Source organism: Mirounga angustirostris, unplaced genomic scaffold, assembly GCF_029215605.1.
Source record: "Mirounga angustirostris isolate CCGP_5_RB_7025 unplaced genomic scaffold, mMirAng1.0.hap1 SCAF_10, whole genome shotgun sequence".
Taxonomy (NCBI): domain Eukaryota; kingdom Metazoa; phylum Chordata; class Mammalia; order Carnivora; family Phocidae; genus Mirounga; species Mirounga angustirostris.
In genome coordinates, this window is record NW_026991718.1 from 77,467,105 (window position 1) to 77,491,456 (window position 24,352).

Sequence of the window (24,352 nt, forward strand, 5' to 3'; positions counted from 1 at the left end):
GTGAAGGGAGACTGGTTTACCTAAAGGGTGATTCCTATCACCTCAAACACAGTCAAGAGCAAACCACAGCTTGTTGGATAACATCCCAAACCACAGCTGACGGATAAAGTCCAAACTTTTCAGCCAAATTAAAGGTCTTATATTCTCTGGTCTTAAATTATTTCTCCCACTCTCTGCTCAGGTCAAGCCGAGCCCCCACTACTGAATGTGCCAGACTCTGGGCCGAGTGACTGGCCAGCTCCTCTTTCCCCACACCTCCAGGGCGCTCCACCCGCACCACCCAAGGACAGTCTCAGATTCCACTCCTACAGGGAGTCTTGCCTCTTCCTGCAGCTTACAGTGCTCTTCCTCTCCTGAAGCCCTACTGGCTTGACAAGCAAACACTGCCTTGTACTTTCCTCCTGAAAAGTCTCTGGAATTTAAATTTAGTCCAACTTCCTCCTTGCCGTACCCAAAGTTAGTCGCTGCTTCCTTAGGAAGAAGAGACCAAGGCAGTCATGTGAATCATTCAAAAGCACTATGAGAAAATGACCAAAAGCTTGAGGGTGTTGAGGTCAATCTTCTAAAAAAAGTTCAGGACATTAGAAAACACTTCTATCTTCGTGGGGGAAAAAGAAAAAAAGTTGAGGGCATTAGATCTCCTTTCCTTTATGTTAAGAAATGTAGAGGAGTGTTTGTGTTAGGTGTTTGTTGTTTGCTGGTGTTATTTTAACATCTCCCAGCTGGCATCTGCTTGCTAACAGAACATAAGATAACTGGGATGTTTGCGACAATACCTTAGCTAACTCTTGCCAAGGTGCACAATCCTTGTCCCCTGGATTTGAAAAAAATGAAGACGTTCAAAGAAATCTACAGAAGAATTTTCAAAAGCCGCAGGTTCAAAAGATGTTACTGGCCTTTTGCTACTCCAGGAAATCACTGATGTTGAAACCTGTTCAGGACGTGGGTCGTGTTTTAAAACTATCACAACCCTCGCAAAATGAGCAGAAAGCTGAGAAGCAGGCCCAGCTGGCCACATCCCACTTAAGCCACTGGCAGCTACAAGGAGGTAACAGTGAAGGGCTGGGCAGGACGAAGGCAGCATGGAGTGTGGACTTGGACACTAAGCAGAGGCTCTGCAGGGAGCAAAGTGGCTTCTGACTCAGCCTGGGCTCATGCACTGGGTACAGCAGGAAGGCTGCATATACCTGCTCCCTCTCCGCCGCCGCCGCCCCTGCCCTCCACCTCTGGGCCCTCACGGCAGCCTCACCCCCTACAGTCCTCTGGAGGAAGAGGGAGTGGAGGACCCACTGCTCAGCCTGTACCAAGATGGAGGCTCCGTCCTGGCTGCCTGCTCATTGGCCTCCCCTCACAGAAAGAAAGTCTTGGGGCAGCATCTGTGTCATCTCTGGGCAGAGGACACTGCTGATAAGTAGTGTCAGGCTCTGTCTAACACCCGGGACTTGTAGTTGGCAGCTCTGTCCGCCACGACCTGGGGCTACTCATAGAATCGTGCTGCTCCTCCTAAAAGAGAGTTAATATTCCCTGCTCCTGGCACTGCCTGGGTTGGGATGAGGACCAGCCAGGGTGCTGAGACGCTGGCGTAAACGTTCACGGGCGTCTGCTTCCGGTGCGTCAGAACCACACGCAGGCCCCGGTTCTGAGCAGCAGGATGAAATGCTGAGATAACAGCCAGCTTTTGTCTTTTGTGTGTTTCTCTTTCCCGACCTCTGCTCTGGTGGGGCAGAAGGATGCGGCCAAATGCACTCTTGGAAGTGTTTTTCCAACTTGTAATAAATATCACAGTCTTAATAGGCAAGGTTTGTTTGTTTTTTTAACTGTGCCAAGATGGAGTTTTTAAGGTAAGAAAAGCCCACCCCCACCCCTTTTTTTCTCTAGAGCTCCAAAAGATTCAGAGCCTGGATGGTGTGGGGTAGAGGGTTCGCCCCCCACGACAGAGCTGGAAGATGCCTGGGGGTGCTGGACAGCTCTTCTGCCCAAACGGAGGACAGAATGTGGACAGCGGCGGAAAGAGACCAAAGTGGAGACTCAGAGATGCCCGAGCGGGGGCAGGGGTAAAAGTGGGTGAGGCAGAAAGAAACCTCAGATGTTACGGGGGATCAGAAAAGTGGGGGAAACTTGGACCTCACTGTTCAGTGAAGTCAAAAGAAACCCTGAACCTCTGTAAAAGTCCCCTGGGTCCAAGAGGGGCCAATGTGGTGGCTCCTCATCACCCTCAGAGCAGAACGGGAATGTACGAAAGCACCCTGATTCCCCAAGAGGGGCCAGAGTACCAGGAAAATCTTCACAGTTGGGAGGAGGCACCTCATGACCAAAGGGCAAAGAGTGCTGTGAACACTGAAGGACAGAGGCCTCCACCTTAGGACCCAACAGTGACACTGGTGACCACTGGCCAGACACCTCTGCCCAGTCAAAAACTTAAGAGTTTTAATCCATGCCTGCTCCCTACCAAGAAGGGAAAGCAAAGAAGGAGGGAGGATATGTAAATGACAGAATTTAAATCAAGAAATGTTGACCCAGAACGCCTAAATCAGAATTTCTATTAGTCTAAAAAAATGGGGTTCAAGAGCTAAGTCAAGTTGAAAGAATGAGAGGTATAGCGTTTCCAGCTGACAGCGAGAGGGGATGCCGCATTTCCACTTGCAGTATGAGCCGGGCTTCCCTCTGCCACAAAGGCCTGGCCAGGCGGGGGCTGGTTACGTGTACCCTTGCCACAGCAAAAGACATCCCCATGGGAATAAAGGCCAGACGAGGCCAGAGGGAGCTGGTTCTGTCCCTGCCCTGTTGCTCCCTCATCATGAGGACAGGCAGGTTGGAGTTACCAGTCCTAGCCAAGTCCCACAACACCAAGCTTTTAACTGTAAGTGTGTTGGACGTGCAAGCATTTACACAAGTACCCCAGTGTCCAGCTTGCACAAGGACACATTAGCCTCAGGGTAACCACAGCTCATTTCTTTCTGCAGTGTTAGTCCCCTCCAAAGTCACCCCTGCTGGCAGAAGTTTACAAAGCACCTTCCACATGCCCAAAGGAAAACCCCCTGTCCCTAGCTGAGCACCTTAGCTTGTCCTGGGCCTTTCATCAATACCCCACAATCTTGTCTCCAGGGAAGGAAGGAGAGAATGTCGGTCTGTGGGCATCTCGTTCTCAGCACTGTCATTCTCTGTGGCCGGGCTGTCCCCACACCCTGCTCTCTCAGCTCCTCCAGCGCTGAGACCTTGTGGGCACCACTGGGCAGCAGAGAAGGCAACAATCTTATGTGGACCTCTAACCCACTGGTACTATGCAGCCAAAGCACTCCATGAATGAGTTCTTGGCTCTCAGAACTATGAGCTGACCACTACACAGGCAGCATGCCCAAAGATTGGGGGGGGGGGGGGGGTTCTGTCCTCAGAGGGGCACAATCCCCACACTACTAAGTAGGTCCTCGCCCAAGGCAGGAGTCTGAGCTAGTGTGTCAGCTTATCTGTCACTGTTCATTCCCTCATTCATTCATCCATTCAACAAATGTGCACTGAATGCCAGCCATGTGGCTAGCGTTGCTCTAGGGGCTGGACACAGGGGCTGGGACGAGATCTCAGAAAGACTGGCAATAGGAGCACCTGGGTGGCTCAGTCGTTAAGTGTCTGCCTTCGGCTCAGGTCATGATCCCAGGGTCCTGGGATTGAGCCCCGCATCAGGCTCCCTGCTCTGCGGGAAGCCTGCTTCTCCCCTTGCCTGCCACGCCCCCTGCTTGTGCTCTCTCTCTCTCTCTCTGACAAATAAATAAAATCTTTAAAAGCAAAAAACAAAAAGACTGGCAATAAACAAGTGAGCACACACATTTACAAAGCTCACTCCTGTATGAAGGAAAGGAACGTGCTGGTGGGAAGGTGGGGCTGTTTTCCATAGGATGGTGAGGTAAACCTCTCTGGGGAGAGGACCTCTGACTGAGACCCAAAGACTGAGAAGGAGCCAGCCAGGAGAAGGGTGTCTCGAGCAGTGGATCCAGCAGGCATCAGGCCTGAGGCCGGAGAGAGTTCTGGAGGCCAAAGTGTGTTTAGAGAGAAAGAGAGAGAATAAGAGGCCTGAGAGGCAGGCAGGACCTGGTGTTCCAGGCCTGGAGTGCGGACCTTACACTGAGTGCCGTGGGAAGGCAGGGGATGCACAGCGCCTAGCGGCTTCGGGGGGAGGTGCTGCAGAACCAATGAACAGATGGCATGTTTATGCAGGGAAGAGACGTATCTGACGTATATTGAAAAAGAGGAGCAGCTCCAGCTCCTGCAGATGGTCCCACTGACCGTGGGGGTTTCTCAGAAGGGGCACGTGACCCTGAGAGGAGAGAGGCCGGGGTGGGAAGGGGGGGTGGGGGCTACCAGGCCTGCCTGTCCTGCCTGTGCATGTAGGAAGAAGCCCAATTACCGAAGACAGCCGCCTCATTTTGCTGGACCGCTGGTTGCGGGGCTTAACCAGGAGCTTGTGCTTAGCTGCAGAGTTGTCCAGGCAGGAGGACAATTCTGGAGGGTAATCAAAATCAGCCACGGGTGCCACGCTGCTGTCCGAGGTGCGGGGGGGGATGCTGGCGTCGCTCGTGTGCCTGGAGAAGAGCTGGTCCGGAGACTGTGGCCGGGATGAGGAAACTAAAGAGACCTTCATGGGACAAGGAGCAAGCATACCAAGCATTAACTTCTCGGTATGAAATGGGTCCAGCCAACATACCAGCTCCCTTCTTTTACCGTGCTCAGTCTTCCCATGCCATCTCTGGGCTTTACATGGGGGGACGGATTTAAAATCTGACTCTCAACAGGGAGGACTCTAGGGTACCTCCTTAGAAAGGAGTTTTAAATGTTGGGCCAACCCCTGCAAACTTGTCACTCATTTCCAAGGCCATGCAGAGAGCCTGCGTCCCAGGCAGCCTCGGGGAGACAGCTCCGCCTTCACCCTCCCAAGCAGGTACAGCCACTTCAGACAAGGGCTTCTTTCTCTGATGAAGCAGACCCACCTGGTCTCTCCAAGGGCAGGCTTGCTCCTGCCTCTGGAAGCCGAGAGGGTGGTCCAGAGGTGTGATTTTACAGGCTGGAGCGAGCAGAGGATGGGCCAAGCCCACTACCCAGCAGCCCATCTCTACAGCTGCATTTGTTCATTCTAGAAGGTTTCTGTATCTTCGTGTGTTGTCTTGGAGAAATCTGGCGTTACAAACATTTTACTAGCTTATACCTCCGCAGCGAGGCACTGACAGTCAAGGGCAAAAGTGCTGCCAGGGAGGAAGGATATTTTGGTAGTCACCTGGAAGGATGACAGTAACATGCTGTTGCCTGCCCACTGAACTTGGCCATCCCCTTCACTGAGTAAGGTCTCAGTGGGTTCTACCGCCAAGACGTTTATCGGCATGAAGTGGTGGAGGGGGTACCCACATGGGGAGCGGGGTGCAGAGAGAGAATCTGGGAGGTGCTGGGCTTTGGTTACAACCCTGCCCCTACTTCTATTCTAGCATGGTGCTCAGTATTAGTGTCAAGTTTACATTTATATTTTTCTCCCAATGCTTTTTGTCTTCCAAATTTTGTATGTATAAACACAACAAAATTTACCATCATAACCGCTTTTAGCCATACGGTTCAGTGGCATTAAGTACACTCCCATTGTCGAGCAAACCTCTGCAGAACTTTTTCTCTTGTAAAACTGAAACTCTGCACCCACTAAACAACAACTCCCCATTGCCTCTCCCCCAGCCCCTGGCACCCACCATTCTACTTTCTATCTCTATAAATCTGACTACTCTAGGTACCTCACATTAAGTGGAATCATACAGTATTTGCCTTTTTTTGTCTGGCTTATTTCATTTAGCATAATGTTCATCCATGCTGTAGCCTGTATCAGACCCTCCTCCCTTTATAAGGCTGAACTATATTCCATCGTATGTAGATACCACATTTTGTTTATCCATTCATGGACACTTGGGTTGCTTCCACATTTTATCTATTGTGAATAATGCTGCTGTGAACATGTGTACAAATACCTCTTCAAGAACTGGCTTTCAGTTCTTTCAGGTATATACCCAGACATGGAATTGCTGGATCATACAGTGGTTCTATTTTTAATTTTTTGAGGAACCTCCATACTGTTTGCCACAGTGGCTACACCATTTTGCATTCCCACCAACAGGGCACAGGGGCTCTAATTTCTCCACATCCTTGCCAACACTTGTAATTTTCTATTTCTTTGATAGGAGCCGTGCTGAGGGGTGCGAGGTGGTGTCAAGCTTACATTTTAACCTAAGACCATAATTTTAGGCACCTCACAATGACTTAGTGAGCCCCTGTGAAAATGGTCTCCTCAGGAAGGAGGCAGCAAACAAGCCATGGGCAGCGGGCAGACTCCCAGGGGCCTGGGTACATCTTGCTCAGTTTCTTTTCCACAACCCTGGAGCCCCACACAGAGCAGGTTCCAGCAGCCTCTGCTTAACTAGGGGGCACCAGAAGGATGTCACTGTTAGAGAGACAAGCTGATGCAGGGACTCCCCCTGCAAGGGAACTTCCTCAGAGAAATGTATTTTCCCTGTTAACAGAAAGGTTCCTTATATTTTCTCCTGCAAGTATTAAGTTTACTCCTGCCTACTGGGAGAAGACGATTACTACAATGAGGGGAAAGGGGTTATAAGTGGACATAATCTATTTTAGTTCTCTTGTTTCAGCTACTTGGGTTCTTATGGGAATAAAGCAAGAAAAATTATTTAAAAAATAAACCACAGGACAGGACTTCTGGCTTCCTCTGTGCCTGTGGCTTTGGCTTCCACTGTTGTAGCTGATGACTCAGTACATCACCTAAGATTGGACAGGTGACACCTCTCCCAGGTGTCCTCCCTAAGGGTCACCACTAGAATGGGTACATTCCAAAGATCATATAGAATCCTTCATTTTCACCTTTGTCTAGAGGAACAATGTATATATACATTGGGTAAAATTTTGGGTTTTGTTTTTCTGACTGCGTGGGACTTAAGAGAACAGGCAAGATGAGCTGCTTTCGCAAATGCAGTGACTCCCAGGTGAGAATGATTATGTCTGTGAGGACATGGGCTTTGGTCACCTCCCTATAAACCCAAAGGACAAACCTTCCCTGCCTCCCCTCCACTCAGTCCACCTGGCATTTGCACTGCCTGAGCAGCCAGTCCTGGGCTCAGGCCCACCCCGGCCCCCGGGGGGGGTGGTGCGAGCTGGCAGGGAGCTTAACTTCTCAGAAACTCTGACCACAATGACCTCTGTCCCTGCAAAACCCGTGCACTGGCTGTCACGGCTGGTCTTCCTGCTAGGGCACCAGACTCTCACTTCTCCGTCTTTGTGGTCGTTCCGAGAGTTCTTAGGGCCTAAAAAGACCAACACCTTCATGACTGAGGAGAATGACGCATCCTGTCTTTGGTCAGTGAAGCAACTATGTGAGGTAAGGTAGGACGGGGCAGGAAAGCTGACCTGTGTTTTTATCTGTGGGCTGGAAGCATCCCCATTTGCCCTGCTTGCTCCCAGTCACCCGTTGGTCCTGAAATCCATGCTTCTGGATAACTCCGGAAATGAATGATTTAAAAAGTCTAGCAGGTGGCTGGCCCTTCATTGGAGGAATGGGACTCAAATGGGAAAATGGCCTGGGGTTCATGGGCTTTTTCAGGGGTGACCCTGGGTGACAGCTGGTTTACAGCGTTTGTCTTCAAAGAGAGGGGCTCAGCCACCCAGGAGTGGGCTGAGGCCGGTGCACATGGGAACAGGCCGCAGACATGGGCCTTTCTGGGAAGGAGGAGCCTCCTGGCTTTGCACCCCAGCTGGCCTTTCCTGTTGAGGGAAGGGGAGGCACTGACCTACCTGATTTCACATAATCCTCTCCAAAACCCTCCGAGGACACAGATTCTACAGATGACAGAACCTGCCCACTGCCTGGCTGCACGGCAGTGGGTCCGTTTCTGCCAGAGCCCATGTTGTCTCTCTCCGTGTGTTACCTTTCCTCATCACCCAGGACAACTTCCCAGCTTGCCACCCTCTACCCAGTGCTTCCTACTTAATGGCAGGACACTTAGCAGATGGCTAGTTGGATGTCATTTTACCTTAGAAACCACCAAATAAAGTTTCTTTGTCACCTCATGTGGTAATGAGATTTTAAAAATAATTTCGCGCATTTCCTAAAAAACTCATTCCATTAGGAAATATCACCTTGGCAGCGTCATGAGATACTTGTTACTGGAAACCTTTTATCACAATAATCTTCATTAAGTTTCTCTATCAAGCATGTGGGCCTGCTTCCGGGAGTCACAATAGGAAAAAAATGAAAGCCCACAATCCCATCCTTTTGGGATTGAAGGTATCATTATATCAAATATCATGTATTATATAAAGACATTTTAAAGATTTTTTTTTTTTTTTTTTTTTTTTTGGACAGAGAGAGACACAGCGAGAGAGGGAACACAAGCAGGGGGAGCGGGAGAGGGAGAAGCAGGCTCCCCGCAGAGCAGGGAGCCCGATGCGGGACTTGATCCCAGGACCCCGGGATCATGACCTGAGCCGAAGGCAGTCGCTTAACCGACTGAGCCACCCAGGCGCCCTAAAGACATTTTAAAGGGTGCATTGTTTCCTCCTCTCAACCAGTCAGTCCACTGTGCCCAAGAAACTTTCAGGGCATAAAATATGATCACTGTGTCTTCAAAACCATGGTAATAAAGATTACACATATTTTTTAAGTCTTAAAGGCTCCAATTTTAGTTTCCTATTACCCAATTAATAGAATTACCTAGTTAATAAAATCTCAGAACTTTGTTTTTTCAGTAACATAACCAAGGATGCTGAGAAGGAAGAGGCCAGCCCCGCCGGGTGTGAGTGGCTCCCATACAGCTAACTATGGAATCTGTGCATTGTGGTGCTTTGCAGGTTCAGAGGTGGGCTCATGCCTTAATGAATGGAATTAGAAACCACCTGTTCTCCTGTACTGCCCCAGCTAAAGGCAGAGAGAGCCAGAGAACTGTGGGATAGAGTGAGGGCAAGCCAGTCAACTATGGCTCGTGAGAGTCATCTCCCCAGCATGTGGCCCTGAAACAAAGTCCCATCTGGTCCTGAGGCTGGGGACGCTGAAGCTCCACGTCTGAGAGTACAAGAGGGGTCTGTCATGTGACACTGGAGTTAGCCATAGCCCGCCAGCCTTCCCCTCTGGTATTTTAAGGGTTAGCTTGAAATCCAGGAAATGGGCCAAATCATCCTCCTGTCTTCTCCTCCTTCTCTTCAACCTGGGAGAGCAGGTGTGGGTAGCCCACTGTCTTTAGACCCTGCTCATGGAACAAGCAGGGACAGGTTCACCTTAGAGCAGAATTCTGGAGAGAATAATTCTCTAGCCAGCTCTGGGCAAACCCTAACCCTGGGGCTCACTTACATTCAGCTCCACCACAGCCTTCCCTCTGGCTTTTACCAGTGATGCTCTGGGAACCCACAACCGCACCCAAGTTAGGTGAATATTCTTTCCCCTGCCTTTGCCGGGGGGCTTCTGGATGTCCAAGTTGAAGTGACTGCTGAATGTATTACAGAGCAGCTCAGAATCTGCAAGATGGTGGTTCACAATGAATCCCGAGATTCTCAGTGAACAATCGTCCACTAGGGCACGGAGCCATAGCTCCAAGAACGCACAGGGCAGGGGAGTGGCTATAAAACATGGACTCTGGCCTTTGTTTTTCAAGTGTCAGCGTTACACGTATTAACTCCAATTCTATCCACCCCTCAGCAGGGCTGGTCTAAAGGGCAAATGATCGTTTACGTACAAGTACAGCGTATTGGCTTAAAATGGCGGCACCAGGAGCAGGGCTACTTCCACGAGGCTCAGTGCTTCCTCCTGTTTCCTAATGGGGGAGGGTGTTATCCACGATCGGCTCCCCTGCCCTGCTGAGGTCACAGATGGCCCTCTTGCTGGTCAAACTTTCCCTGTTGCCCTGTTTACCAGCAGCATATGTCACATTCTACCCCAGACCAACAGGTTCTCATGGCCCTAAACTCAGACCGGAGAGTCCAGATTAAGTCACATATGTTCACCACTCCCTTCTCCCTCCAGCCAAATGTCATGACAACAGAAAACAGACATAAAGGTGTTTCCCTTCTTTCAGATGGGATGCCCAGTCTGGTCATCTGCTCAGACAGGAAAAACCAGGGAGAGGGTTGATTGTATCAGATCTGTAGCCATTACAAAAAAGGCTACCAAAACCCTATCTCCTGACAAGATGGACATTTCTGCTCAAAGAACGAAAACAAATGCAGCCCAAGGACTGACCGTGAGCTCCACGGACCTGGTCTGGAATACCGCCTGGCCACACAGACCGTGGGACTCCTACAGGAACACACGGGGGCCACCAGAGCGCCCCCCCGCCCCCCCCTGAAGTGGGCGTGCACCAAGCCGAGAGGTGGCGCAGGCCTCACTTGCCTTTATGGTTGTGCCGGGACCGATGTCAGGCAGCAGGGACATCTCTGGGGGGCTCCTGGGCAGACCGTCGTCCTCAGAACTCATGCCAGTGTCATCTCCCCGCTTGGCAGGAAGGCCTCCCGGAGGCGGTGGCGGCCCCATTTTCACATTACACTGTATTTTCAGCTAGATTATAATAAAGAACATTTGCTCTTGTTTTCATCAGCAACTTTTTATCAACAAATCTTCCTGCTCCGGTTCATTCACGGGCTGTTTTCAACGCCCCTGCCTGGGGCAGTGAGTAGACTGAACTGAAAAGAGTTGTCTGCCCCCAGCTCTCCTGCTCTCATCCTGAAAATGAGCAGTTACAACTTAGGACAAGTCAAGATCCAGTTGTAAGTAATTTGGTGTGTCCTGCATGCAATTACACTTCAAGATATGTCAAATAAACCAAGCAGAAATAATTCGAAAACTTCTCAGCTCGTATTTGACGTATATACCCAGTGTCACTGCCCAGGAGAAGTTTACCTGCAGGGCTTTAATCCGGTCACACACATTTTCTTGGGAAAACACCCGCACAGGCCGAGGAGGGTCCTGTCCCGACTCAGGAATGAAAATACTGTCATGTGACAGGGCCCGGCTGCCCAGCGCGGCCCTCGACTCCCTAGGATAAAAGAGGCACCATGAAACGCCACGCTCCTCCACGTCTCACGCAGGGGGCTCAGCATGAACAAGAGGGCTGGGGCCTAACAGCGCAGCCACAATACGCCTTCGGCTGCATTTATTTTTTTTTTAAAGATTTTTTAAATTTATTTATTTGACAGAGAGAGACATAGCGAGAGCAGGAACACAAGCAGGGGGAGTGGGAGAGGGAGAAGCAGGCCTCCCTCCGAGCAGGGAGCCCGATGTGGGGCTCGATCCCAGGTCCCTGGGATCATGACCTGAGCCGAAGGCAGACGCTCAACGACTGAGCCACCCAGGCGCCCCGGCTGCATTTATTTTTTGATGGCTTTTGACTCCGATTTATCTCCGCCCTGTCAAATACCACAGTCAACGCTTAGGAGCACTGTAGAGGTAGGCATTTTCCTGATGGCTCTGAAGGTTGTGTGAATTCTTTTTATTAATGGGAAAATCAGGGTTTGAGGGAGGTGTGATGTCTAAGACAGGAGGCCTGTAGAGAGGAAGGGCTGGGGGGGGGGGAGGGTTGTGCAAAGACTATGGTGGATGCCTGAGGAAGGTGAAATCATTCCTTGTGGGCAAACATGCCGTTCCTCGGTGGGCTAGAGGTCGTGTCTGCATAGTAGGCTGAGGGCCTGCCTGACGGAGGCATCCTTGCAAGGTGGTCCAAAACACGCATCCAGAGGGTGGGTTTGAAATGAGAACTGCAAATCTGTGAAGCCGTGCCCTGTTTTCATCACCTACTATGAATGAGCTGTGTAATCCAGCCTATGTGCCTAGGCCCTGGAGTACAGATGGTGGGTCCTTCTGTCATCCCCATCCCGGCCGCTGCCCCAGCCCTGAGCTCGAGACTCCAATTAGGAACCGAACCCACAGGACATTCACAAAATGTCCTAAGAGGATGTGGGAGTTAAGTTGTCAGATTTTCCTAGCAGCAGTGGCTGCCTGAACAATAGGTGGAAGGAGATGATGGAAACCCGATGATGAAGGAAGGAAAGCCTGCTCCCACAGGCACTGTGCATCTGTGCTCTATACTCCCCCACCCGCACGCTGCCCCAGGCATCCTGTTCTCTGCGAGGCATTAGGAACTCTTACGGTGGTCCGCTCCACTGCAGATCACGTTGTGTTGGTTAATAATGTTTGCAACTTCCTCCTAGCTCACAGTAGTGAGTCTGCAAGTGGGGAATCCACAGGCTCCCAAAAGAATGTGTCCTCACTCTTCTGGGAGGGCATGAAGCCAAGTGAAAGAACCCAGCAGGCCCACCCTGTCAACAGCAGCTCCTGTTACAAAGATCACACGCACACCTGTCTCTCCCTCCTACAGTGGGCAGCCCATGGCCACTCCCTTTGAAAACCATAACCAGGGCGCCTGGGTGGCTCAGTTGGTTGGGCGACTGCCTTCGGCTCAGGTCATGATCCTGGAGTCCCGGGATCGAGTCCCGCATCGGGCTCCCTGCTCGGCGGGGAGTCTGCTTCTCCCTCTGCCCCTCCCCCTCTCATGCTCTCTCTCTCTCAAATAAATAAATAAAATCTTTAAAAAAAAAAAAAAAAAAAAAAGAAAACCATAACCACTGCCCCAACGCCTCCACTCTAGGTGTTAAGTAGGAGTTGAGACAGCATGAAAAGGCCTCTGCAAAGATACACTGGCAAAAACACAGAAGGTCATATGCTCAGGGACATTCACTACGTTTACAGAAGGAAAAGACCACCAACAACCCAAATGGCCCTCAGTAGGTACCTGCATAAACCACGGAACATCATCTAATGGAGACTCTGCAGGTGACCATGTGGGTAAGGGAGCACAAGACTGCACCGAGTGGAAAATGAAGCAGAGTGCAGAACAATGCTTATGGCGTATTAGTGCTATGTGCGGAAGGGGGGTATGAATATAGGTGAACATATGTGAAGAGGTATGTTGTTTGCTTACAGTTTAAAACATAAAAATAGAAGGATAAGCAACAAATGAATAAAAATAGTTTCCGTTGGGGAGAAGGACAAAATGAGATTGGGAGACAGGGCGCCAAGGCATTTACTTACACATTCACAATTTTGTCTTTGAAACTATGTAAATATTTTATATAGTTAAAAGACAAAGTCAAACAAAAAGGGAAATAAGAGAATCTCTAAAACTAGAAAACAAACAGAAACAAACGAGCCTAATTTTATACTGTGTTGTTGGCATAACTGCACAGAGAAAAGAATGATTTCAAGTGATTTTAACCCAACATCTGATTTTTTTTTTTTTTGAGAGAGAGAGAGGGGGGAAAGAGGGGAAGAGTGGGAGAGGGAGACAATCTTAAGCAAGCTCCACACCCAGCATGGAGCCCAACAAGGGGCTTGATCTCACAACCCGAGATCATGACCTGAGCTGATATAAAGAGTTGGATGTTTAACTGACTGAGCCACCCAGGCGCCCCCAAAATGAGTTCTGGCTCTACATTCATAATAGGATAAATTCCAAGAACAAAAAAACCAATCAAAGATATGAAATTACACTCAGTAGTCTTATTGGTAGCAGTACTGATTTTTAAAAATAGTATACAACAATCTTTATAGAACATAACCTCTATGTGGGAGATCAGGGTAATGAGATTATAAGTATATTATATGAAGAAGAAAATGAGTAATTTTGTTAATATCACTAGGAATTAAGATTCCTAGCATAAGAGAACAGTGAATTCAAAAATTTTGTCTTAAGTTTGAACTGGAAATATCAGTGAGTTATTTTTCTCTTAAAAAATAAAATGCATTTTTTAGTCCCTAATCTACTGAAGAAGTCTAGAAGCAATGACAGCCAGCTAGCAATCATCACCCTTAGCAGCCAGACTGTGGTCTCTGAAAACCACTTCATACTAAAAGGAACCGGGGGGCGCCTGGGTGGCTCAGTTGGTTAAGCCACTGCCTTCGGCTCAGGTCATGATCCTGGAGTCCCGGGATCGAGTCCCGCATCGGGCTCCCTGCTCGGCGGGGAGCTTGCTTCTCCCTCTGACCCTCTCCCCTCTCATGTGCTTTCTCTCTCTCATTCAATAAATAAAAAGTCTTTAAAAAAAAAATAAAAGGAACCGGGCCCATGTGAATAGGTGGCTGATCGTAGGTCTAGGACAGGAAATGTACAAAATAAAGCTGGGATAGAAATCCCATTGTACAAGAAAGCAAGGAAGATTTCAAAGACAAATGGGGTCATGTCTAAAGAACTCGGGAGCTAATCTGAAGTGACTCCCAATAGTGTAAGATGAGGCGCTATGAGCATAAAAATGAATAAAGACTGTCATGGGCTAAAGCAAATCAAATATATAAAAATCCATGCATTCACAATGATATATACTAAAAAAAAAAAAAAAACAGAAAAGAAAAAGAAAAACTCATTGGTCAGTATTGGAAGTTAGGGTACCAGCTAGGGTACCAGATTGTTACTTTGAAGGTTGATTGGTAAAAGGAGAACCAGGCATTATTCTGCCTTTCCTGGACATCTCGCATATTAGAGAAAGTAAGGAATTGAGGAAGGAAAGGTCTTCATGTAAGAATTCCAGCTAACACATGCAGAATGAGTGATACAATTAGAAAAACCACCATTTTGCAATAAAATAATGGATCTAGGCAATGATCATCAGCAGGTGTTGAAATCATTAGGCGAAGATCTGTGGAGGTATCACACTGAGAAAGACCCCTTGAACCCACTGCTCAGTCTTAGTGTCATGAGAAGTGGGACAACCAGATGGCATGTGCCTCATGAGGTGATGTGAGATTAAGTACCCAGTACCATCTGAACCTAAATCTAATTAAATATCCAGATCCATCTAACACTTTACAAGAGATTCAGAGACTATAAAAATGAGTTCAGTCATACCAAGAGAAAGCAAATCCAGAATGTGAGATATTTGGCAGAGACAATAACCCTGTTTTTTCCATCAGATCAATGACATGAAACAAAGTGGGGTGGGTGGGGAGGGGGAAGGAAAATCATTATAGATTAAGAGACTTAAAAAGCATAACAACACAGACACAATAAATGGGGGTCAGCCTTTTAAACCCCCAGGGTCCCATGTGGTTTGCCAGCATTAATGTACCTTGGCAAATGGAACTCTTTTGCCCATCGTGATGGATGAGAAGTTGCTGCAGAATCTAGAAGGCACACAGACTCTCAAAGGCACTAAAAAGTGCCCCTAAGATTTTGTCCCTCATATGGTCAGTTAATTTATAATGAAGAAGCCAAAAATATACAATGAGGAAAGGACAGTCTCTTCAATAAATGGTGCTGGAAAAACTGGATAGCCATGAGCAAAAGAATGACACTGAACCCTATCTTACACCATAAAAAAAAAAAAAATGAAAATGGACTAAAGACTTGCACATAAGACCCAAAACCATAAAACTCCTAGAAGAAAACATATGTAGTAAGAAACCTTGACACTGGTCTTGGCAATAATTTCTTGAAAGCAAAGGCATCAAAAGCAAAAATAAAAAGTGAGACTATATCAAATTTAAAAGCTTCTGCACAGCAAAGGAAACCATCAACAAAATGAAAAGAAAACCTAAAGAATGGGAGAAAATATTTGCAAATCATATATCTGATAAGGGGTTAATATCCAAAATATATAAAGGACTCATATAAATCAATAGCAAGAAAAAAAACAATCCGATTCAAAAATATGCAGAGGAATTAAATAGACATTTTTCCAAAGAAGACATACAAATGGCTAACAGACACATGAAAAGATGCTCAACATCACTCCTAATCAGGGAAATGCAAATGTCACACCTGTTAGAATGGCTATCATCAAAGTGATAAGAGATAAGTGTTGGGGAGAATGTGGAGAAGAGAAACTTTTCTGCACTGTTGGTGGGAATGTTAAGTTGGTGCAGTCACTGAAGAGAACAGCATGGAGGCTCCTCGAAAAATTAAAAATAGAACTATCATAGGATCCAGCAATTCTACTTCTGGGTGTTTATCCAAAGGAAATGAAAATAGGATCTTGAAGAGGTATCTGCCTTCCTATATTCACTGCAGCATTATTCACAATAGCCAAAATATGGAAATAATCCAAATGTCTATCAACAGATGAATGGATACAGAAGATGTAGTATGAATGTGTGTGTGTGTGTGGGTGTGTGTGTGTGTATGTACGTAGGATATTACGAAGTCATGAGAAAGGGGGATATCCTGTGGTTTGTGACAACATGGATGAGCCCCAAGGGTGTCACACTAAGTGAAACAAACAAGAAAGAGAAAGATAAAAACTATATGATCGCACTTATATGCAGAGTCTAAGAAAGTCAAACTCCCAGAACAGAGTAGACGGTGGTTACTAGGGGCTGCAGGGTGGGGGAAACGGTACCAAGTCCAGTCATAAGATGAAGAAGTTAAGGAGATCGACAGCACAGTTTATGGCACAGTCTTATAGGTAATACTCTTGTATTACATACTTGGAAATTAAGAGACTAGATCTTAAATATTCTCACCTTAAAAAATAAATAGTAATTAGGTGACATGATGCAGGTGTTAGCTCGGGGGTAGTAATCAATTTTTAATATGTATGTGTATTAAATCAACATGTTATATGTCTTAAACTTCCACAATGTTATACATCAATTTTCTTCCAATAAAGTTGGGGGAGGAAAAGATCTTGTCTCATCCTCTGTGCTACTCTCTAAAAGCAATGCACTTCCTGGGCCTCATCAGACCCCACCCTTAAGTTTCCTAGCCCAGCATCGCTCCAACAGAGATTTTTTTTTTTAAGATTTTATTTATTTATTTGAGAGAGCGAGCGAGCACAGCAGGGGCAGGAGCAGAGGGAGGGAGAGAAGCAGACTCTCCGCTGAGCAGGGAGCCCGACCTCGAGATCATGACCTGAGCCGAAGGCAGCCACTTAACCGGCTGAGCCACCAGGCACCCCTTCGGCCAACTTTTACCAGTAATTGAGGACCTGGCCCCTGCCAGGTGCTGAGAACATAAAGATAAAAAGGAAACTGTCCCCAGTGTCGATGGGCTCCAGGGACAGAGAGGAAACACAAGTGGACCGGTCATCTCTCACACACATACAGACACACACACCCCGCTCCCCCCCGTGCTGTGATCCTGTTCTCTGGTCGGAAGGGCCACTGTACGTTCTGGTCAGAGATAGGGTGTGGGTGGGAGTGAGTGTTATAATTTCCCTGGGGCTGGTCCAGTGAAGACACTGAATAATTAGCAATATTATCACGATGACGTCTTGTTCCCCCAGAATTTGGAGTACAGCGCCTCAAAAAGCGCGTGCACCACCTGTCCTCCGAGCTCTTCATGAAGTATAATGTGGGTCCTTCCTGCTCCCTGCCAGCACCAGGAAAGAAAAACAAAAACAAAAACCCTGAAAGAAAAGACCTGAATCTTTCCGCTTCAGTCATTTGGTGCCATCAAGTGGTCAATGTAATTTCTGCTCCTCTAAAAACAGGCGAGCAGCCTGGGGAGGAAGGAGGGGACCGGCCAGCATCACTGGGATGCTGGAGCTTGTGACCCCATCCCAGCGAGGTCTAGTCCCCAGTCCCAAGGGTCATTATCTCTTCTGTGGAATTTTATTCCCAAACTAAAACAAACTGTGTTTGTTGCATGGCAACAAATCTGGGGTTTTTTTCCCCCTTTTATTCACAGACGTAACTTCTGGAATCACTGAAGCATGCATAATGTAACTATATTTTGGTGAAGTACAAGTTATAGAAATAAGGATTACTTCACACTAGATTTCCCCAAGTTTTCATACCTATTGGTTCTGTTGTAGCCAACAAGATTTTTGGATGATTTTTCCAAGATTTAACAGCAAGAAGACTTCCCCCACCCCTCTCTCCTTCTAATGGAAAATCTTATTAGAAAACTCAAAGTTTAGGCTTAGAGAGATGCATTTTCCTGGTATAATATCTACGTCCTCAAAAGAGTGCTCAGTCAAATAAAATCATGGCTTGTATCCCAACCTTGCAGCTTTTAGTTGCAGGGCAATGGACAAGTTCTCCAAAATTTCTCTAAAGCTTGGTTTGCTCATTTATAAGACGGTAGCTCTGACCTCCTCCCCCACAGTGATTGTAGACTTTTAATAAACACAGCACTTGGCACGTAGCAGGTACCTGATAATGTTTTCCCACAACCTTCTCCATCCCCATGTATGAAAAGACAGAAAATACAACTTCTTTGGAGGAACCTCCAGTGGAATTCCCTAGGAGGGAAAGAGGCTCAGAAATCCAGCCAGTTACCAGGACAATGAGACAAAGTATTTGGGTCCTCCTGTGCCCCAACCTGCTTACTGGGGCATAGGAGCCTGAAGGATGGGCGGGGCAACTTACTCGAGCTCATCTTCTGAGTCATAGCCCACTGGCCCCGACTCGATGGCAATCACTTCACTCTTCCCCTGACTCTGTTTCCAAGTGCTATTTCCTGTGGCAGACGGCGATTCCTTTCTCTTCTTTTTCCCGAAGAACTTCTTAAATGTCTTGAACTTGGACTTTTTCTTTCCTATGCAGAAAGAACGCATGTGAGCACTTGCCAAGCATGTGTGAGGTGTGCACCATGCATCCATTATTTGCTCCTGCAAGTCCCTTTTCCACACAGAAGTATGTGAAGTACACAGAAGACTGTTTTGGCACATCTGAAAAAATTGATCCCACAACCCCGTGATCATGACCTGAGTGGAAATCAAGACTCGGACGCTTCACTGACTGAGCCCCCCAGGCGCCCCTGCATGCTTCTTTTTTTAATTGCTGAGTAATAGTCCATTGTATGAACGAGAGCAAGTTTTAATATCTAAAATATACATAGCGGATAGCAAAAAGTCCTGGTGAGGTAAAGGCCATGTGTAACTCAAATTATTTTTCCGAATAATCCTCAACTGCTTCATTTCTCATGAATGTGTGCACCAAGGACAATCAGAGGAGACCCAAGCTCATGGTGTTCGCTGGCATGCTAGACGCCAGGAGGAGCTAACAACTTTTGGTGGAAAAGAAAACGTCAAATGGTGGTGGCAGCACTGATCCCCCACCCCCCGCCATGCTTCCTGGATTGTGAGAATTTATGACACTTTGAAACATTTTGTGATCTCTTCTCTGATGCTTCTTTTATTCTCACCCACAAATTCTATCATGCTCAGGATCCTGTGACGTCACATGAGCAGCTCAGAGAACTTCGTTCCTTTTCTTCTGAATATTTATGAGAACTAACAACAGAAGGATGTAACAGCAGAGATCATCAGGATACTGTCTAACATATCCTGAACATTTGTTAAAACAATTTATTAGTTTTATAAGTAAACAATTTTGTGGGCTTTTTTTTTTTTTTTTTAAATGTTACCTGAGAGAGACAGCAGAACGAGAGAGAGAGAGCGAACGAGTGAGCACGAGCAGGGGAGAAGGATAGAGGGAAAGGGAGAAGCAGACTCTCCGCGGAGCAGGGAGCCCGATGCGGGGCTTGATCCCAGAACCCTGGGATCATGACCTGAGTTGAAGGCAGACGTTTAACCGACTGAGCCACCCAGGTGCCCCAAGCTGACTTCCTTTTTTAAAAAAACCCAGTATCTTTATATTTATATGAATGTCCCCTTGGGAAGTTTACATGATCTTGCCTTAATGTGGAGAATTACTTTAGATTACTCTAGCTGGGGTCCTTGTATTACCTTAGGTGGGACAGATCCCTGCATAAGGGGAAATCAGTCCTATAACTCAGTTTTCTTAGCTTCTAGTGGAAGTTCCCTTACCTTAACAATCACAAAATGTTTATGTTGCTAACTGATGGTTTCTCAATAAGAGTTTATTATTTGGAAAGACTCTTAAGAATTTTCTGCATTTGCCAGGATACCATCTGGCCTTTGCCTAGCTGACACACAAGTTTGCATCCCTGAAGGTCTGAACACACATGCAGCCTCACCGCCCTCTGTGGTCAGAGATGCTGTTTCTGGGTTAATGAACAAGAGTGGTTACGAAGACCCCGAGGGTAACCGCTGAACACTCCTGTCTGAACTGCAACTGGTCAGCCAGCCAGCCAACGAGCCAGCCACTGGGGCCTGTCCTTGTTAGATCTGTTCACCTGCTAGGCTGTTAAATTCAATTTATTTAATGGTCACAGGAACTATTTGGATCTTTTCCTTCTCAAATCTGTTTTATGAAGTTATGTTTTTCTAGGAATTTGCCTATTTTTCCAAATTTTCAAATTTACTGGCATACAGTTATTAAGAATATCCTCGTGGGGCACCTGGGTGGCTCAGTTGGTTAAGCGACTGCCTTCGGCTCAGGTCATGATCCTGGAGTCCTGGGATTGAGTCCCACATCGGGCTCCCTGCTCAGCAGGGGGGGTCTGCTTCTCCCTCTGACCCTCTTCCCTCTCGTGCTGTCTCTCATTCTCTCTCTCAAATAAATAATAAATAAAATCTTTAAAAAAAAAAAAAAGAATATCCTCTTATTGTTTTAGCATCCGCACCCCCTGTAATAAAGCCCCCTTCCTCAGCTCTGATATTATTTGTGCCTCCTCATTTTCCCTTCATCAGTTTTACCAGAGATCAATTAATTTTATTTGCCTTTAAAAAAAGTTGGGCGCCTGGGTGGCTCAGTTGGTTAAGCGACTGCCTTCGGCTCAGGTCATGATCCTGGAGTCCCGGGATCGAGTCCCGCATCGGGCTCCCTGCTCGGCAGGGAGTCTGCTTCTCCCTCTGACCCTCCCCCGTCTCATGTGCTCTCTCTCTCTCATTCTCTCTCTCAAATAAATAAATAAAATCTTAAAAAAAATAAAAATAAAAATAAATAAATAAATTTTAAAAGTTGGCTTTTTAAATTCTCTTTGTTGAATGTGATTTATCTTTTTTTCATTGTATTAATTTCTGTTCTAATCGTTATCCTTTCCTTCCTCCTACTTCAGATTTACTGTGCTATCTTTTTAAACTTCTCGAGATGAATACTTGGCTAATTAATTTTTAGGCTTTTTGTTTGTTTTTATAGTACACACATTTAAGGCAATACATTTCCCCCTAAATCTCTTTTAGCTGCATCCACATGTTTTGATATACTTTTATTGTTGTTTGGTTGAAATATTTTCTAATTTCCATTATAATACCTTCTTAGACCTAAAGGTTATTTAGATAAGTAGATCTTAATTTCCAAGCACTTGGAGATTTTCTTAGTATCTTTCTGTTATTGATTTCCAGCTTAAGTGCACTATGGTCAGAGAGTATCTGGGTGATTTAAAACCATTCAAATGTGTTGAGATTTGCTTTACAGCTTACCATAAATTTGTAAATGTCCCCAGTGTGCTTGACAATAAAAATAATCCACTCTGACTGCAGATTTTATTTATTTTTATTTAATTGTCAATTTTTCCTCTACAAATTTTAACATTACAATGGTGCAGAGAAAGGTACAATTATTATCTTGCTGGGGAATTGAACCTTTTGTGAAAGGGCACTCTTTATCTTTAGTGATGCTTTTTGCCTTAAATTTTATTTTGACTGCTTTTGATATACCTACTGAAATTCCTTTTTCCTAGTGTTTACAAGATGTGTGTTTTTCTATCCTTTCACTTCTAACTTTTCTGAATCCTTCTATCTAGGACTTAAAAGTTTTAGAAATCTAATCTGATGATCTTTAACTTCTAACTGGAAAAATTAATGTAATTAGTCTACTTAAACTTACTGTAATTACTGCAACGTTAATAAAAAAGTCTGCATCTTATATACTTTTCTTTAACCTCTTTTTCTTGTTGTCTTTTGGATTAGCTGACTTTTAAAAGTTATTCCATTCTTCCCACCTCGAGTTTGTAAACTATGCCTTTAATCTGTTTTTTCAGTAATTACCCTAGAAATTATACTATGCATTCTATTATAGGACAAAACAAGGAACTTAGAATACTATAATCCTATTTAAATGCCCTATTGTTGTCATTCTTTGAAAGACCCAAAAGATATTCTTCCGTGTTCATTTAGATGTATCTGCTTGTTTCTCACTTTCCCTGCTTGTCATTCCTTCTTGTGTTCCAGACCTTCCATCTAGGGCAATTTTCCTTTAGAATCTGCTTTGGGAGGGTCTGCCGATGACAAATTCAGTTTCTGTTTGTCTGAAAATGCCTTTATACACCTCCTTCATTCCTACAATATATTTTTCCTAGGTATAACTTTCTAGGTTGGCAGTTATTTTTTCTAAGTTATTCTTTCAATAATACTGAAAAGGCTATTTCACTGTTTTGTGGTTTCTGCTGTGTAGTCCAGAAGTCAGTTGTCAGCTTATGCTCCTTTGAAGATCATCTTTTTTTCTCAGACTGATTTTTCATTTTGTCTTTGATTTTCTATATTTTCAGTGTATATGGATTTCCTTTTATTTATCCTTCTTGGGGTTCACTTGATTTCTTATATCTGTGGATCGGGTCATCTTTCGTTAAATCTGTTCCAAAAAAGTAACTGCTACTCTCTCCTCTCTTGAGACTGTGCTCATGCGTATGTTCTACCCTTCCACTTATCTCTATGCCTCTTCTCTTCTGTACCTCCCAACATTTTACCATTCGATGCTACATTCTGTATACTTTCTCATAACTGATCTATCTTGAGCCGATAGAATCTGCTGTTAAACTCATCCACTGAATTTCTAATTGTAACAGTTATACTTATTTCTAAAAATCCCATTTGATGGTTTTCAAATATGGTATATCATTTTTTAAAAAGTTATTTTAGAAATTACATAGTAGGGCACCTGGGTGGCTCAGTTGGTTAAGCAATTGCCTTCGGCTCAGGTCATGATCCTGGAGTCCCAGGGTCGAGTCCCATATCGGGCTCCTTGCTCAGCAGGGGGTCTGCTTCTCCCTCTGATCCTCCCCCCTCTCATGTGCTCTCTCTCTCTCATTCTCTCTCTCAAATAAATAAATAAAATCTTTAAAAAAAAAAAGAAATTACATAGTAAACTGGAGTGCCTGGGTGGCTCAGTTGGTTAAGCGTCCCACTCTTGATTTTGGCTTGGGTCATGATGTCAGGGTCGTGAGTTTGAGCCCCATGTTGGGCAATGTGCTGGGTGAGGAGCCTGCTGGGGATTCTTTCTCTCCCTCTCCCTCTTTCCTCTCTAGAAAAAAAAATTACATAGTAAAATTTGCTTTTTTTGGTACAGATAGACCTACATAATCACCTCAAGATACAGAACTATACCACTACCCTTCATGCTGTCCTTTTGTAGCCAAATCCATCTTGTCTTTAATCCCTAGAAATCACTGATAGCTTCTCTGTTCCTATAGTTGTACCTTTTCCAGAATGTCATATAGATGGATTCATACAGTATGTTCTTTTGATTCTGGGTTCTTTCACTCAGCACAATGCATTAGAGACTCATCCATAGTGTTACGTCCATCAGTAATTTGTTCTTTATTACTGCTGAGTACAATTCCATTGTAGGGATAGACCACTTTATTTAAACATGGAGCAAATCGAAGGACATTTGGATTCGTTTCAGTTTTTGGCAACTATGAATAAAGTTGTTACAGGTTTCCTTTTTTTTGAGAGAGAGAGAGAGTGAGTGAGTAGGGGGATGGGGAGAGGTCCGGAAAAGGGAGAGGGAGAGGGAAAGAGATAATCTCAAGTAGACTCCACAATGAGTGCTGAGCCAGACACTGGGGCTTGTTCTCACCACCCTGAGATCATGACCTGAGCCGAAATCAAGACTAGGAGGCTTAACCAACTGAGCCACCCAGGTGCCCCTTGTTAAAGGTTTCTGTGTAGAGGGGTGCCTGGGTGGCTCAGTTGTTAAGCATCTGCCTTCAGCTCAGGTCATGATTCCGGGGTCCCGGGATCGAGCCCCACATCGGGCTCCCTGCTTCGGCGGGAAGCCTGCCTTCTTGCTCTCCCACTCCCCTTGCTTGTGTTCCCTCTCGCTATATCTCTCTGTCAAATAAATAAATAAAATCTTTAAAAAAAATAAAAAAGGTTTCTGTGTAAACATAAGTTTTCATTTCTCTTAGGTAAATACCTAGGAGCAGGACTGCTGGGTCATGGACTAAGGGTATATTTAATTTTACAAGAAACTGCTGAAATATTTTCGAAAGTGGCTGTACCATTATGCATTCCCAACAGCAATATGAGGACTCAATTGCCCTGCATCCTCCCAGCACCTGCTATTGTCAGGTGCAGTGTTGTTTCTGTTCTGCCATTCTAACAGGTGTACAGTAATATATCATTGTAGTTTTAACTTGCATTAACTAATGTTGAGCACTTTTTCATGAGCTGATTTGCCATCTGTATCTTCTGAGGTAAAGCATCTTTTAAAACCTTTGCCTATTTTTTATTCGGGTTGTTTGTTTTCCTACTG

At 45.8% G+C, this 24,352-nt stretch overlaps 1 protein-coding gene across 1 annotated transcript in view; it reads right to left on the reverse strand.

Moving 5' to 3' along the window:
* CRACDL (CRACD like) overlaps positions 1-24,352 on the reverse strand; it is a 56,417-nt gene that overhangs the window by 26,500 nt on the left and 5,565 nt on the right. Inside the window, exons 2-5 of the mRNA XM_045885142.2 lie at positions 18,377-18,545; positions 10,919-11,054; positions 10,412-10,576; positions 4,400-4,627 (exon numbers count right to left, since the gene is read on the reverse strand). Of these exons, the coding sequence (XP_045741098.2) occupies positions 4,400-4,627; positions 10,412-10,576; positions 10,919-11,054; positions 18,377-18,545 (698 nt within the window). The remainder of the gene's footprint in view (positions 1-4,399; positions 4,628-10,411; positions 10,577-10,918; positions 11,055-18,376; positions 18,546-24,352) is intronic.